At 41.6% G+C, this 14,622-nt stretch overlaps 1 protein-coding gene across 2 annotated transcripts; it reads right to left on the bottom strand.

The window, feature by feature from the left end:
* Positions 1–1,076: 1,076 nt before the first annotated feature.
* tmem245 (transmembrane protein 245) lies at positions 1,077–14,338 on the bottom strand. 2 transcript variants are annotated; one of them, XM_044207316.1, is made up of 18 exons: positions 13,595–14,338; positions 11,910–12,027; positions 11,112–11,207; positions 10,260–10,367; positions 9,564–9,767; positions 9,307–9,476; positions 7,661–7,684; positions 5,340–5,444; positions 5,179–5,261; positions 4,999–5,089; positions 4,784–4,882; positions 4,561–4,692; positions 4,081–4,203; positions 3,823–3,968; positions 3,612–3,712; positions 3,333–3,507; positions 2,564–2,758; positions 1,077–2,474 (listed from the first exon to the last, which is right to left on the bottom strand). In XM_044207316.1, the coding sequence occupies exons 1-18, from the start codon at positions 14,192–14,194 to the stop codon at positions 2,426–2,428; spliced, it is 2,619 nt and encodes an 872-aa protein (XP_044063251.1). In that variant the 5' UTR covers positions 14,195–14,338; the 3' UTR covers positions 1,077–2,425. The 2 variants fall into 2 exon arrangements, with proteins under 2 accessions (XP_044063251.1, XP_044063252.1); XM_044207317.1 differs by lacking the exon at positions 7,661–7,684 and having other exon boundaries at positions 13,595–14,337.
* Between the last annotated feature and the right edge of the window lie 284 nt (positions 14,339–14,622).

Raw genomic sequence — 14,622 nt, 5'->3', positions numbered from 1 at the left:
TCAGACACATTTCATACTCATTATTGTTCTAACTACCGAACCTTAGCTATCCCTCATGTATGCATTAATGTTGGCAGAACTGGTTTCAGGTACTATGCACCTTAATTGAATGAACTGCAAACTGCCCTCAAACTACAGTCTTAGATTCCTCTTGGAGATTTTAAAGCTTTATTATCTGTTTTCAATGACTCTTGTAACTGTTTTGATTAATTACCTTGTTTATTGAGTTGTGTTGATTCTGTTTTTGCTCTCAGGTCTCTCTTGGAAAAGAGATCTTAATCTCAATGAGACTGTCTGTCTAAATAAAATAAAATAAGTCAATGCAAGTATATTAGCAGTTTAGCAGCAGATCAAATGTTTTCTTATCAGTAAACATTCAGATCCTCAGACCAACCTGTGAAAATGGCCAACGTAAATATTTTTCTTGAAACAAACAATTAAACCCTCCTCAGCTGAGTGCTGACATGAGTAGTTGATTAATCGATCAACAGAAAATTCATGGACAACATTTTACTAGTAGTACTTTAAAGACAAAAAATGCCAAACATTTGCCTGCTCAAGCCTCTCACGTCTGGATTTGTCACTTTTATTTGTTTTATATCATTGCAGTGGTGCAAAGTAACTAAGTACATTTACTCAAGAACTGTAATTAAGTACAATTTAGAGGTACTGGTAGTTGAGTATATAGTTGAGTATTATAGTTCTACTCCACTACATTTCAGAGATTATTATTGTACTTTTTACTCCATTACATTTACATCTCTTAAATTACTAGTTACTTCACAGATTAAGATTTTTAATCCAAAACATATGATCAATTTATAAAATATGATCCAGGACCTTTACTTAAATTGAGTATTTTTACATTGTTGTTTTGGTACTTTAACTTGAGTAATAGATCTGAATACTTCTATTTCCTCTTCCTTCTACACTATTTCCTAAAATTTTATAGACCAAACATTTTATAAATTCATTGAAAAACAATCATCAGATTAACCGACAATGAAAATGATCATTAACTGCAGTCCTAATTCAGTCAAAAAGCAAACTACTAATGAGGCACCAAACAAAGCCACTGCAGTTTATAGGATAATGTTTATTGTGTCAGTGCATATCCAGTAATTCAGTTAAACAGTGAAACTGTTGCTAAACCACATGCTTGATCCAAACCAGAACACATCACAGCCCTCCCACCCTCAGGCAGCTAACACAGTAGCCATGTATGTGCAATGTGTTGCATTACATACACGATTCATCTCTACAGCTCGTTTATTAAAGCTTCAAGTGATGTAAACTACTTCATACTCTCTGTTCAGAGAAGTGCTCTGACTGTAGTTTAAATATGGAGTGGATGAGTTGAGTTGACAGTCACAGTCTTACAAAAATACTCAACTCAAACTTGTCAATATCAATGTATTCTGAGTGTAAATGTGCTTCAATACTGACAGGTCAGCTAAGCGTGTTAAAAATGAAAAGCTTGGTTGCATGTATGTGCGTATGTGCAGTCACAGTGTGTTAAAAAAAATTAGGTTAAGCTTGAAATAAATTAAAAATGTAAAAACAGAATCCCTCAGTAATCCTCTGATCTCTGGATTCAGACCAAACTGCCTGAAAGCAGGACGTCTAATCTGATCCACTAAAATAGTCGTCATCAGAATAAACCAGAGACATTTGCTACGATTCAACCGTACAGATACTAAAAAAGTGGTAACAAAGCCTGACCAAGGAAGAGCAGGAGTGTGAGTCTTTGTTAAAGCAGAGATCTAGTGTTGCAAACTCACAGCTACAATCACTGAAACGTGAATGACACATTAAGTTAAACTAAGAAACAGTCATTGACTCCTTCTCTTGAGCCAGGCGTGAGGATTTTCTATGGCAAGAAGTGTTCAGTTCATCTTCACTACAAACTCTATTTGTGCCTCCATGAGGAGAGAGGTAGGGAGTACAAGTACTGCACAACCACATGTGCAGGGTGGAAATCAGGGGCTTTGTAGATAAAATATATCATCTTACAATTCACCATAAACTGCAAGAAAATTTTAGGCATTTTTAAACATTACAAAATCAATTTAGGCACTGAGATCTGAGAGGTGATGTAATTAGCATCAACGTCTCCACCATTCATAATCGTAAAGCCCAATGTGAGGTCATTGGTCCATGTTTGGGATCAGGATGAACGCTCGCATCTGTAATTTTTAGGGTCTTAAATGAGAGCAGCTGGTGCCATATTGCTCAGAGAAACCGTCTGGTAAGCAGACGGCATCATGGTTGACCAGCCATTACGCCGCCATCTCTTCTTGGTCGGGGGCCGACTCCTGTAGAGCCGGGTGGCATAGGGAGGAGCTTCAGGGAAGGGAACACTTCCCCTGACTAATTAGCCAATAGGAAGCCAGGTGACATTCCACAGGGACACACCCTCTCGCTCTCACTCACTGGTCCTCTTCAGGACAGAGGGGGTGGAGTCTGTGAAGGTCCTGAGATCGACAAGCGAGAGGACAACGATGGTATGGCAGCATTTTATTTAAATATTTTATCAGCACACTGAATGTGATCTGATCTTTACCTGATGGGGTGGAGCGGCCAGCTGGACTGCACTGGTGTTGGCACTGCAGAGCTGGGGCTCATCAGCATGGCACTGTAGATGTTGGCTGCAACTACCAGGATGCAGAGGAGGATGGGCCCGATGATGGCACCCTCCAGACCCAGATAGTACGCTCCGCCTGCCACCGCCAGACCTGTCAGATACGGGTGTCCACCCCTGACACACAAAGACAAGAAAACAGATCAACACAAAGAAATATTACAAAATATAAATGTATAGAAATGTAGTAGTACATATTTGACCTTGCATATACACAATATAAATCATGTTGTATATTTCACAAGAAAAAACACCAATATGGTTCTCAGTACAGTACACTGTCTCCACCACAAAGCTGTTGTGCTGAAGTCCTTTTCCCAACTAGTCCTTTTTGTGACACCAAATCTTAACCTAACATTAACCTAAATTAAGTCCTAACCATGAAGGGCAGCGTTACAGGAAACACTGTTCCAAAGGGAAACAGACACAAGGCCGGGCTGCCAATAACGGCTGAGATGGAGCATTATCTGGCCCGCTGTCTGGTGTTGTTTTCTAACAGCTGACAGTTTATAAAACAGACCGAGGCAAACGGACACACTGTTTATAGACTTCACCAACAGAATGGTTTCCTTTCAAAGCCATATTCGGGTACCAACCAGGTGGTGGGTTTGTTGAAATTTTTTTGGGTAAATGTGTCAGTGCTACGAAGTAACAAACACAAGCTGGTAACAACAGTGTCACACATACATACCCTGATATGTCAGAGTAGATAGCCGTATCTACAAAATATGTTGGAAGCAGATGGCAGATCAGCAGCAGCACAGCCTTGACTCCTTCGCCCTGCGCCAACCACAGGTCACACATTGCCGGCACCGCTGCCCAGTAGGTCCCCAGGAACGGCACCGCACCCAGGATGGCAGCCAGGGCTTCAGTCCAGGAGAGAGGGATTCAAAGAGTGAAAAAACAATGACTGTGGCTGGCAGGTGCAGGTATAGTGACGGCACGATCTGCTGTGAGCATGCTGACTCACCAGAAGGAATGAAGACGATGTTGATGCCAAAGATGGTGTGAGTGAGCCAAGTGTAGAGGCCGTAGAAACCAGCCATTTTCAAAGAGGCGTCAAACACTCCTCTTCAAAACAAACACACACACGAGGTCAAAAGTAATCTCCTTAAGGCACATGTTTAGATTGTTTAAATGTCATTGCACACTCGGGATTGAGTTTTTGTGAGTGTGACTACCTGATGGCCTCTTCTACAGACTGGCCTATGATATTTGAGGAGGGTCCGGGCTGGGAGAGGGGTGTCAAGCTGATCACCCATTTGACAGGTTTGTAGTATTCACCGCTGGAGCTCAGTAGGTAGAAGAGAGTGGTCAGGAAAATCACCTGCGTATAAACAGGAAATATGATGAGCACAAATATGATGAGCAAGGCGATTCCTCATAATGTCAATAAACCACCCCATGTAATTTTGTGCTGGACGGTCAATGTTTCATACCAGACTCAGGGCAAAGTTGAGCAGAGCAGTGCCACTGTGGAACAAGACAGTGAAGAGAGTCGTTGTGGTGGAGATGAGGAGGCCAACATTTCTACTCATTACCACCCACAGAGACTCCAGAATCTACAAAACAACAAGGCAACAGTAAACATGTCATCCACAGGAACACTGTACACCTCTTTGAGACAGAATTGTATATGTCAACAATTTATGACCTGCAGTTGTTCTACGCCCATTTTAGGCCAATTAGGGCAGTGCTGACATGCAGCATTCCAGCACGATTTATCGAAATCCATTCACTGATTCTCATAAATATCAGGGAAACAAATAATGTAGCACCCCCTGGGCTTTAGCCAAACTTTTTTCAATTAAGTGTCTGTAATATTGCATGCGATGATGGACCGGCACATCTACGAAAGCAAAACATATGCAAATCCTCTGCCTCATACAGAAGAGAGTATTAAACACATCCATACTTACAGACAGCAGAGTCTCAATATTTTCCTGCAGAAAAGAGGCAATGTCCTTCCAGTCCAGGATGTCGACCAGCCAGCTGTTCTGTCTTGGAACCATCATCTTCTGACCACGTTGGCGTCCAGGGTGGGTCATGTTCTGGAAATGGAATATTTTGTGAGCATGACATTTTAAGGGGATAAACCTGTCCCCGACATCAAGGAATTAAATGGACTGGCCTGACGTCTACCTTCACAAACCAGGAGTGGTACAGTCTGTCCCAAAGCTCCAAAACCTGTTTCTCAATCACAGCTGTGTGGTTCACTTTGTCTCCTAACATCTTATGGAGCTACACAAAAGAAGAAAGATTCAATGCATAACAGGCCACTACAGTATTCTGTTTTTGCTTCCATATTTTGAGTCAAAGAAATCAATAGAAAATATAAAGGCAATTATTAATCTTACCTTTTGTGTTATCCATTCTCTACCATGTTGATAAACATTAGTAGCAGCTGAATTCAGAGCCTTCTGCACCACACGAGCCTCTGGAAGCCAACTAGAGGAGGACAATGTAAGAAAAAAGGGTTAGAAATGATATACTCCAAAAGAGAAAGATACAAATAAAAAGAGAGTAAACTGTCATACTTGGCCCATTCTGGATGGTTAGACACAGTCTCGTTGATGAGGTTACTGGTTACGTCAATGATGTGAACACTTTCATGATGAACCTAGAAAGATAAAAGTTACTTTATCTAAGAGAATGTCAGCAATTAATTAAAAGTCATTCGAAAAAACTAAAACAGTACCATAGCGGTGAGCAGCAGAGCCATGAGCAGGGTTCCTGTGACCAGGAGGAAGATGATGAAGATGCTGATGATTTTATCCAAAGATCTCTCCAACCACACGATCATCTACATACATATAGAGAGAGAAGAAGGACACAGACAGAGAAATGAAGTGGGGGGGGTAAAAGATACAAAGTCAGTACAATTCTGAATAAGTTGAAAACATACAGTGATGGAGTGACACATGGAGAAACCTGTGTCCTTCCCATGTGAAGAAGACATATTGGATCTAAAAGCTGCCCCCTTGGGCCCTGAGGACAGTAAGGTAGTCGACTGAGTGAACCAACAGCCAGGATATCTGTACACATGCATGCCCACATCCTTGTACTTTAACATGGAAACATGCAAGTGAAAAACTCTGGCTGTGCGCGTTTGAATGCATGACTTTTCTGTCAGTATGTTTTTAATTGTTGCAAGCCTGTCCATCAGTCTTTCAAAATTAATTCTGTTGAAAGGTGGTGAAAATTTAAACTCAGGTTTCTCAATGCTCCCAAACTGCATCAACAGCTGACTTATAACAGCTTTAGTCTCTATTTGTATGTGTGTTAATGTCCCAAAAGCCATGTGTTACTGGAGTCAATGGCACGTTACTGGAAAAGGCTCTGCTATAGTGGACACCTCTCTCCCATAAGGCCATGTCCTAATGGTTTGTCATTATATTGATGGTGAAATGATATGGCAGTGAAGGTCCCACTGCATACTAATACAGCCCTAAAGTCCAGAATAAACTATTTAATACTCTCGGTGAGTGTTGGACTTTTTTCTTTCCGTCTATAAGAATGTAGCCTTACCTTACAAAAGAATGATACTTAACACGCTGACTGATACAAACCAGTAAAAATAGTTTTACAAAAAAATGGAAACACCACATCAGCAAGAATTTTGAAATAACTAAACCAGGCAATTAAACAGGCATGTTAGCCCAGTATGTTGAGTACCAATTAGCAGCAAGGGTCTGCTTTAGAAGAGGTCTAAAAATCACCACCTACTACAACAGAAGACCACTAATGAAGCTTCAAACCACAGTCAGTGCAGTAGTTACAAACTGCATTTTTTTATGCAGCAAGGGAAAAACCTCATGAATAAGCACATATTTAACCTTATAAACTATGTATTCAGAAATCTCAGGATTGCACCCTCTGTGACATTTTAACTAAAGGAACCCAGTGGACACCTTCAATGTACCTCTGATGCTGGCTGTTTAAACACTGGTGGATCTGTAACAGCAGCAATCTTGTAAAAGTCAACAGGTTGTTATGCACATTATGCTATCAGGGCTTCTTATATCACCATTTAAGATGGGTTTCATGTTAAAAACCTGCCATGACCATGCCAGGGTTCAAGATCTAAACTTAACATTTAAAGAATAATGCTGGCATTTTTCTCTACTCTCTTACTGTCAACAAATCTCATGAAAGACCAAAACCAACAATACGTTAGTCCATCTCTCAGTACCCTGTCTGTAGCACTCAGCCCCAAGCCCATCGGTACCTACCGAAGACGTAAATCTTCTCACAGCTCACAAAGGTAGTTTCCTTTTCTTCTTTTTTTTAAAGGGCTCAGTAATTTCCTCAAACAGCTGGGCACTGTAGTTTTTAGCAAATGTTACCCAAACAGGAGTACATTATGTATTTCTAAGGAGAAAAAAGGAGAAGTGAAGCTCTTCTAAAGGTAAATCTTGGCCCAGGTTTTCATTTAGTGCTTCATATTGACAAACTGTTAGGTGTTTCCATTGTTTTGTCCATTCCCAGCCCCACTCCCACCCATAAAAGCTCCTGAAGTGTAACCACATATTTCCAATGGGTTCTCTGGGAGACTACGGGCAGTGTTTTCTCCTACATCTCTATTAAAAACATAGTTAACCATCAGGCTTATTGACCAACATGTATTCAGAAACACTGCTCTCTCCTCCCACTCAGCTCTGCTCTCTCTACATCAGCCATCTTCTCCATGCAGCTCATACACTCTCAAGCCAAACCTGCCAGTTAGCCAACAGCAGAGAAGGTACGGACAAGGCTGAGGGACCAAAGAGTCCCGCCTCCCCGACCGCAGGAAGCAGGAAAGCAGCAAGAGGACAGACATACAGACAGGGATGAGAGGGTGATGACAGTGGATGGGTAAAGCGCCAGTCCAAGCTACTACAAGGTGTACTCATGCCTTCACACAGACACACCCACATATATATATATATACAGGTTATTTCTTTCTCTTTGTTATCTCGCCTTCTCTCATACACACTCTTTCTGTCAGTCTGTCAGCACTGTGCTCCTCCAAGTCATTACCTGCTTGTTAAGCCAATGCCAGAGCTTGGGAAGGAGACAAAGAGACATTGGGAAGATTATTATTGGAAAGATCTGTGCAGCAGTTATCACATGTACCCGTGCAACAACAACACAACCTCTTTGGGTACATACAGGAAGTGGAGCGTTACAGGCCATACAGGGGGTGTGGACTAGCTATACAGTGGGATGCAAATCATTGTGATTACAAACATGCAACATAACTACATCCCAAAAACATCAGGAGAAGGACATCTTTTAGTTTAAATAGTGTCAGCAATGAGGCCATTAGTGTCATTGTGGGAAACCTTATAAGAATTTCTTGTAACCGAGAAATGTAATTGTCTCTTTCTAAGACACACTTCAGGTTGTCTTGTTTGGAAAATTCTGAAAATTCTATTCATTACTTTTTAAGGCCTTTTTAGCGCAACATTGATGCATTTTTTTTATCCACTGGGGGCAGCACCACAACACAGACATATTATCGCCTTATAAATTTATTATGATGAAGAATGTTAGCAAACAGTTGCCTATTGAGACATCCAGCAGACATGGAGCAACATAATCATTCATTTGGAGTCGTGTTTGTGCTCACCTGAAGTCCAATATTCACTCTCTTTTAGCTCTGTTTTTGGAAATATCTGGTTCTTTAGCTGCTAAATGCTCCACTATGTTCACCAGCTAGTTGCTAACTTTGACCCTCTGCTGATTGGTGCTGGACAGATAGTGTATAGTTGGTTTATCAGACCTTTTTCACTAAAAACAGAAGGCTGCTGCATCAAAACAACACTATGCAGTGAGAGTGAATCAGAACAGAAAGGGTCCGGGCCGGACCAAAACAATGAGCTGAAAGACGCCATAAAGCTACGTAAAACTGAGGGAAACTGCAGAGTCGGGTGATAATTCTCTGTGGAATCATCACTATATGACACCTTCCACATTACACATTATGCTTTAATACATCTTTAATATACAAATATTGATTAGTGCAGCTTCAATGCTTGTTTTGACTATATTTAAGAATAAGTTGGTATCTGAAAAATAAGCATAAGAAAATATGGTGCAAATAAAACATCGGAATTAATACATGATTTTTTTTTGTATGTTTGTATGTTATTGAAGGAGATTACATATACAAGATTTCCTTCTGCACTTGTGTACTGAAGTCCTAAAGGGACAGGTGCATCAGAAAGGCACCATCAGGACAAATGATAAAGAAAGGATTCCACACAATCACAAAAACCTATCGAAACTTATTTGTCAAGGAAATGTCCTGGCTGCAAGCTTCAAACAACGTGACGAATCCTTTCTTAGCGAACAATTTAATACCCCTACACACAGACTTTCAAAGCTGTTATACATTGTAGAGAATTCCATTTTTGCTGAACTACTTCAATATTTAAAGAATAATTTATCCCCTAATCTTTAAACTGCAGATACTCAGTCGGCCTGACGTAGCCACAGTCCTTGACAGCCACTGAGGGCTTTTAATGTGGACAGTGACGAATATACTATATGAACACTAAAAAGATGTACTAGTGTAACAGAAAATGTGTGTGTGCCTGGGTGAGGATGTTTGAAATCAAAGATAGAGGAAATAAGGACAGCGTCTGCACCAGCGGGACCTGGAGATCGGTCAGAGACATTACCTTGGTGTCGATACGCAGCAGGAACTGAGCCAAGCCTTTGATTGGTCCAGGCAGCAGGGCCTCCTCTCGCTCACGTCCAAGCTTCTCCAGAACCGCCCACCACGAGGTGAGAGTCCGCTCTGCAAAGCTCTTCAGGCCAAAGTGGACCACCAGCTTCTTCAGCACCCACACTGAAGTATCAATGCGACATCAGTCTGAGTACAGCAGATCTGAGAAAGAAGCATGTGAAAGGGAGTGTGCGTGCATGTGTGTGTTACCAGCCACAGGGATAGGCAGCAGTTGTAGGATCCAGAGGTTGAGCCAGACCTGAACTAGTACAATGGCCCAGACCAGTAGAATAAAGTAGATATCACTGGCTCTGTGGGAGCTTTTCTCTTTCTGGAAGAGGCCGCCTGGTAATGAACGAGAGCCCCGAGGGAACCCAGGCGTGGAAGGAAGCGGGCCCGCAGGCTGCGAACCATCTTGAAGGAGATACAGAGGAACCACATAAGAGGAAGAGAAAGAAAGAACAAAGCAATGAGGATGGACTTTGGTTTGTTGTACCAAGTGCCAACCACCATGGCTAAATAGTGAAACCAAAGCAGAAATGTCTTGAGCTGCAGTTAGGCTCTTAATACTTCATTTGACTTCCTTCTTATGTGTATCTCTGTGATGATTTTCAGATTAACATCCATTAAAGAGATATAAACACCTATAGAACAGTATGTTTTAGGGCCTGTTTGCTTGATTAACCATGGTGGTTGTTGACTGCTCATCCCAAATCACCACCAACCTTCCTCCTCTTTGCCTCAATCTAGATTTTCTCACTCTAGTAAGCGACAAAGATGGAAGCAAGTGGTAAATCCCAACGCAAGGTCACAGAGACGACACCTCCACATTATATTACAGCACACAAATTGTACCTGTAACAAACGGTCCTCTGAATACACAGAGTAGAGAGTGAGTTATCTTACCTGTCGTAGAATTTTCACTGGGCTCAGTTTTCAGCTGAAGGTTGCTACAGGAGATTGCCATGTAAATAGTGTTAGCAGCGAATGACAACACCTGCCCTGACAGCTCTCCTGGGGAGGTGAAGAGAGACAGAAAACAACAGTAACACATAATGGCAGAGGCTGTGCAGAGCAAAAAGCAACACACTTCTTTGTGTGTGTTTCCCACATGGTCTAATAGTCCTAACTGTTACAGGACAAACTGTCCGCCTCAAGTCGCTTACTATATGTTTCAGGTAAAGCTGGACTGAGAAAGCCGAGGCTAGATACTGTATAACTTTAAGCACTGGTTGAGCTTGAGGACCAGAAAAGACAAATTATAATAAAGGCGATTACAGGAGGTATACTTTTCCACTGTTAAAAAAAAAAGATAGTTGGTTAACAAGATTCTTTCCTAACGCAGTTCAGCAAAGTTAATTATACGCTGATTTGACCCTCTTGACTTTTTAAAGCAGTAGTTCAACATTTTGGGAAATACGCTTATTTGCTTTATTGCTGAGAGTTAGATGAGAAGATTGATACCACTCTCATGTCTGTGCAGTAAATAATAAGCTACAGCCAGCAGCCAGTTAGCTTAGCTTAGCATAAAAACTGTAAACAGGGGGAAACAGCTAGCCTGGCTCTGGCCAATGGTTACAAAATCCACCTACCAGCATCTCTAAAGCTCATGAATCAACATATTATATCTCTATTGTTCATACAAAAAAACATTTAGCAGCACTATTTTTACCATGTTTATTAATGCCCAGTCGATGGGGGGTAGAGGCTTCTTACTCCTTGGTAAATGTGAATGTGTGTGTGTCCATAAATTTTCACCTCTGCCAGTGACAGGTGGTTTCTCTTGGGAGCCCACGATGATGAGTGTAACCACAACCACAAATATGGGCACTCTCCACGAGCCGGTCAGAGACACTAAAAACAGACACAGATATCTGGGTGATCACTATGCATTTTCTCGCTATTTTGGAGAAACATGTTGCTCTTAAACTGCACAATATTTTATTGACATTACTGGTTATTTCTTGGCAAAAATGTTGACCTCTGGTGCGCTACTGTGTCTTGTTGGACCAGCTGAAACGTATTTCTAGATATGTTTTGCCATAAAATTATAAAAATATATCAGGATCAAATAATTACTGAGATAATATTAATCATTTTAGCAAAAAATATGGTCACATTTTTATTCAGGCACATGCCAAATGGAGAACACTTTCTCAGATTTGCCCACAGTCATGTGAAAACCCTCCTCCTTGCACTCCTCTTGAGCAGAACTTCTTCCTACTAGTTCTCAGTCGCTTTTAACATTTCACGCCTAAAAGGTCAACATCTCTTTTCGGCACGCCTTAAGTGGGCTAAAAATACTGAAGACTTCCTCATCGTACTATGTAACTCTGCATGAGACAGCGCCTTATCTTAACTAGAAAACTACTTCATTTCCTCCTCTTTGGAAAAACACAGTGTTCAGTCTCATTCTGTGAAGCCTGCTTCGAGCTACCTGCCTCCTCATGTGGCCAAAATTTGAAGAAATCTACCCAGGGGCAAAGAATTTGCATAAAAGTATGAAATGACAACCAGCGTGTCTGAGCTGGCTCTCCAGCCCCACTCCACCCTCACCAATGTAGAAGAGCAGGATGGCCCAGACAGGAAGAGCCAGAGCCCTCAGGTAGTGCTCAGTGTGGGGACTCCACTTGAAACAAACCGCCAACAAGTAGCCAAACACCACAGTGCACACCTGAGAGGATAGAAAAGAGGCAGAGGGGCAAAATTTAAAGGGGATGTTATGTGGTACAATCAGATGAACAGAGATCAGAAATCAGAGAACATGTTGTGGCTTATGCTCAGTCGATGCTTCCCCTTCTGAATATCCTGAGTTAAGAATTTCAGTGTTTATAATGTACACTCAAGACCACATCAGCCAATACCTCAGCAATAAATATCACCATACCTAGATCTCAATGTGTCTCCTACTATCTCAAAATGTCATTAATGTGAGTGTAACATGACAGAATAAAATTTTTCCTAAACTGCTGCACATCTCAAAAACATTTAAGGATCTTGAAGTGATGAAACTGTACTTTCTGGGCTTCCCAGGCCTCCGTTAACCAACACACTGCAGCAAGCAATATGCTGCTGTTTGGAAGGAAAAGCATGAAATATGACGCTCCTGTCTGTAATCAGCTGGTCACAAAGGTCTTAGCTGGTTGCACTCCACACAAAGACATCTTTCGATGTAATTTAATATAGTGTCCTCCATCCTATTTATAGACAAGGGCCCTGTGTCAGTCTACCTCTGCATTTAGAGAAAGGACAGGCTGTCTGAGGAGGAACATTTAATGCAATTTGTAACTCGTCAAAGCGTGGCTGCTCCCCTGGAGCTGTTTTAGAATAATAAGGTATTGATCAATCAGACACTGAAACCACAGGAAATTAGATCAGCTGAGATACAAGTTTAGGCATAAATTCCAAGAAAAATACTCTGCATTGAGGTTAATGGGATAGCCTATAATAATAAGATAATGCAGTTCATACATTTTGCAGCTATTTGTCATTCTGCAAAGCTTTTCATTCAGTATATTACTATTGATTATCGTCAATGCAATTATGTTGGCATGATAATATCAAATTGTGTCTTATCAATGTAACTTGAGCACATTAATGATTCTGAGCTTGTCATCATTTACTCCACAGATTATTTTCTCAAGTAATCAAATAATCCTTTGGTCTATAAAATGTCAGATAATAGTGAAAAATGCCAATCACAACTTCCCAAAGTGCAGGTTTTCATATTCAAATTGCTTGTTTTACCCTTCCAACAGTCCAAAACCAAAATACATTTAATTTACTATCATAGAAGTAAATTAACAGAAAACAGAAGATATTCACACTGGAGAAGCTGGAACCAGTGTACTTTAAATGATAAATCGAGCATCAAACTTATTGCTGATTATCAAGCTAATTCATTTTCTGTCATCAGCTCATCAATTGGTTGTTTTAGCTCTATATTTGAATTCTTGTTTTACATAGATAACAGTGGAAAATGGTTCTTTGCACTACATCATTTTGGGAATCTTATATCTGATTTTGCACACATTTTCCATACAGTAATATAATCAATATTGGAAATAATATTCTTATTAATATTGTGATATTGATTTCAACCATACGGCCCAGCTCCACTCTGAGCTGCTTACAGCCTGTTTAGGGTGACGAAGTTGAGTGGCATCCACACTGGGTGACACAGAGGGGCTTTGTTATCATTACTGGGGGGTGTAACCACTTGCCAGTGTCCATGCACTCACCCACACAGTGTGGAAACAGTCCAGCGCGGCCCCGATGACCCCACAGACGTGTCCGAGGATCACCTGCATGCCGATGACGCTCCAGAAAAGGTAGAGGAAGTAGACCAGCGGCGCCCCGGCCCCGATCACCAGCAGCACCATCAGCCTCTCCAGCACCAGCCTGCCCATCGCCTCCACCCCATAGTTCACGCACCACACTGGGATCAGAAGGGTCCCCAGCACTATGGGCGTCCCGGTTTCCTGCAAGCCGCTGAGCCACGAGCGGCCGAGCCGGGCCAGGGAGTACTTGAAGGGGTGGAGGAAGGTGCCACAGAGCACTGCCCAAAGCAGCGGGCGGAGGAAGGCCTCCAGGATAAAGTAGACCAGGACAGCCGCTCCGCAGCAGATCGCCACAAAGATCATCGCCCCCGTGTTGTAGAAGGCCTGTTTGATGTTTTTGTCAAACTTGAGGGACGAGGGGTGGGTTAGCAGCTGGCTCACCATCCCGACGGCCGGCTGGACGCTCTCGGAGAAAGAGACGGTGTGAGGCTGCCCAGGGTGAGGGCTCTCCGGGGGAGAGACAACAGCAGGTTCCGGCGCCGAGTCCTCCTCGTCTGCCATGTTCCCCGATTCCGCCTCTGTAGTCTACCCGAGGGATCCGCGTGAGGGAGGAAAATATGTGACGTAGCACTAACGAAATGCTGAAGGGCACTATGGGCAATGCAGTGTAAGTGGAAAAACAGCACTTCCTGTATTTTATCTTTTATTTAATTTCATATCATTCTCAGTTTTCTTTTAATTTTATTTTGTTGTTTTGTTGGTTGTTGTATTGTTTATGATTATTATTATTATTATTATTGTTATTTCTTATTATTGTTATTGATTACTTTTACAATAATATCTTATCTAAAGAAATGCAGTTTATTTAATCTAAATAAACAAATAATGTTCTTGTTTTTGTGATGTGGTGCTGCATAATTTATTAAGTTATTTTAAAACTATTCTGTGTAGAATTTTCCAATTCACACTTCAGACAGACATAGTGGAAG

Source organism: Siniperca chuatsi, linkage group LG9 (genome assembly GCF_020085105.1).
Source record: "Siniperca chuatsi isolate FFG_IHB_CAS linkage group LG9, ASM2008510v1, whole genome shotgun sequence".
NCBI lineage: Eukaryota > Metazoa > Chordata > Actinopteri > Centrarchiformes > Sinipercidae > Siniperca > Siniperca chuatsi.
This window is presented reverse-complemented; position numbering and strand designations above follow the sequence as displayed.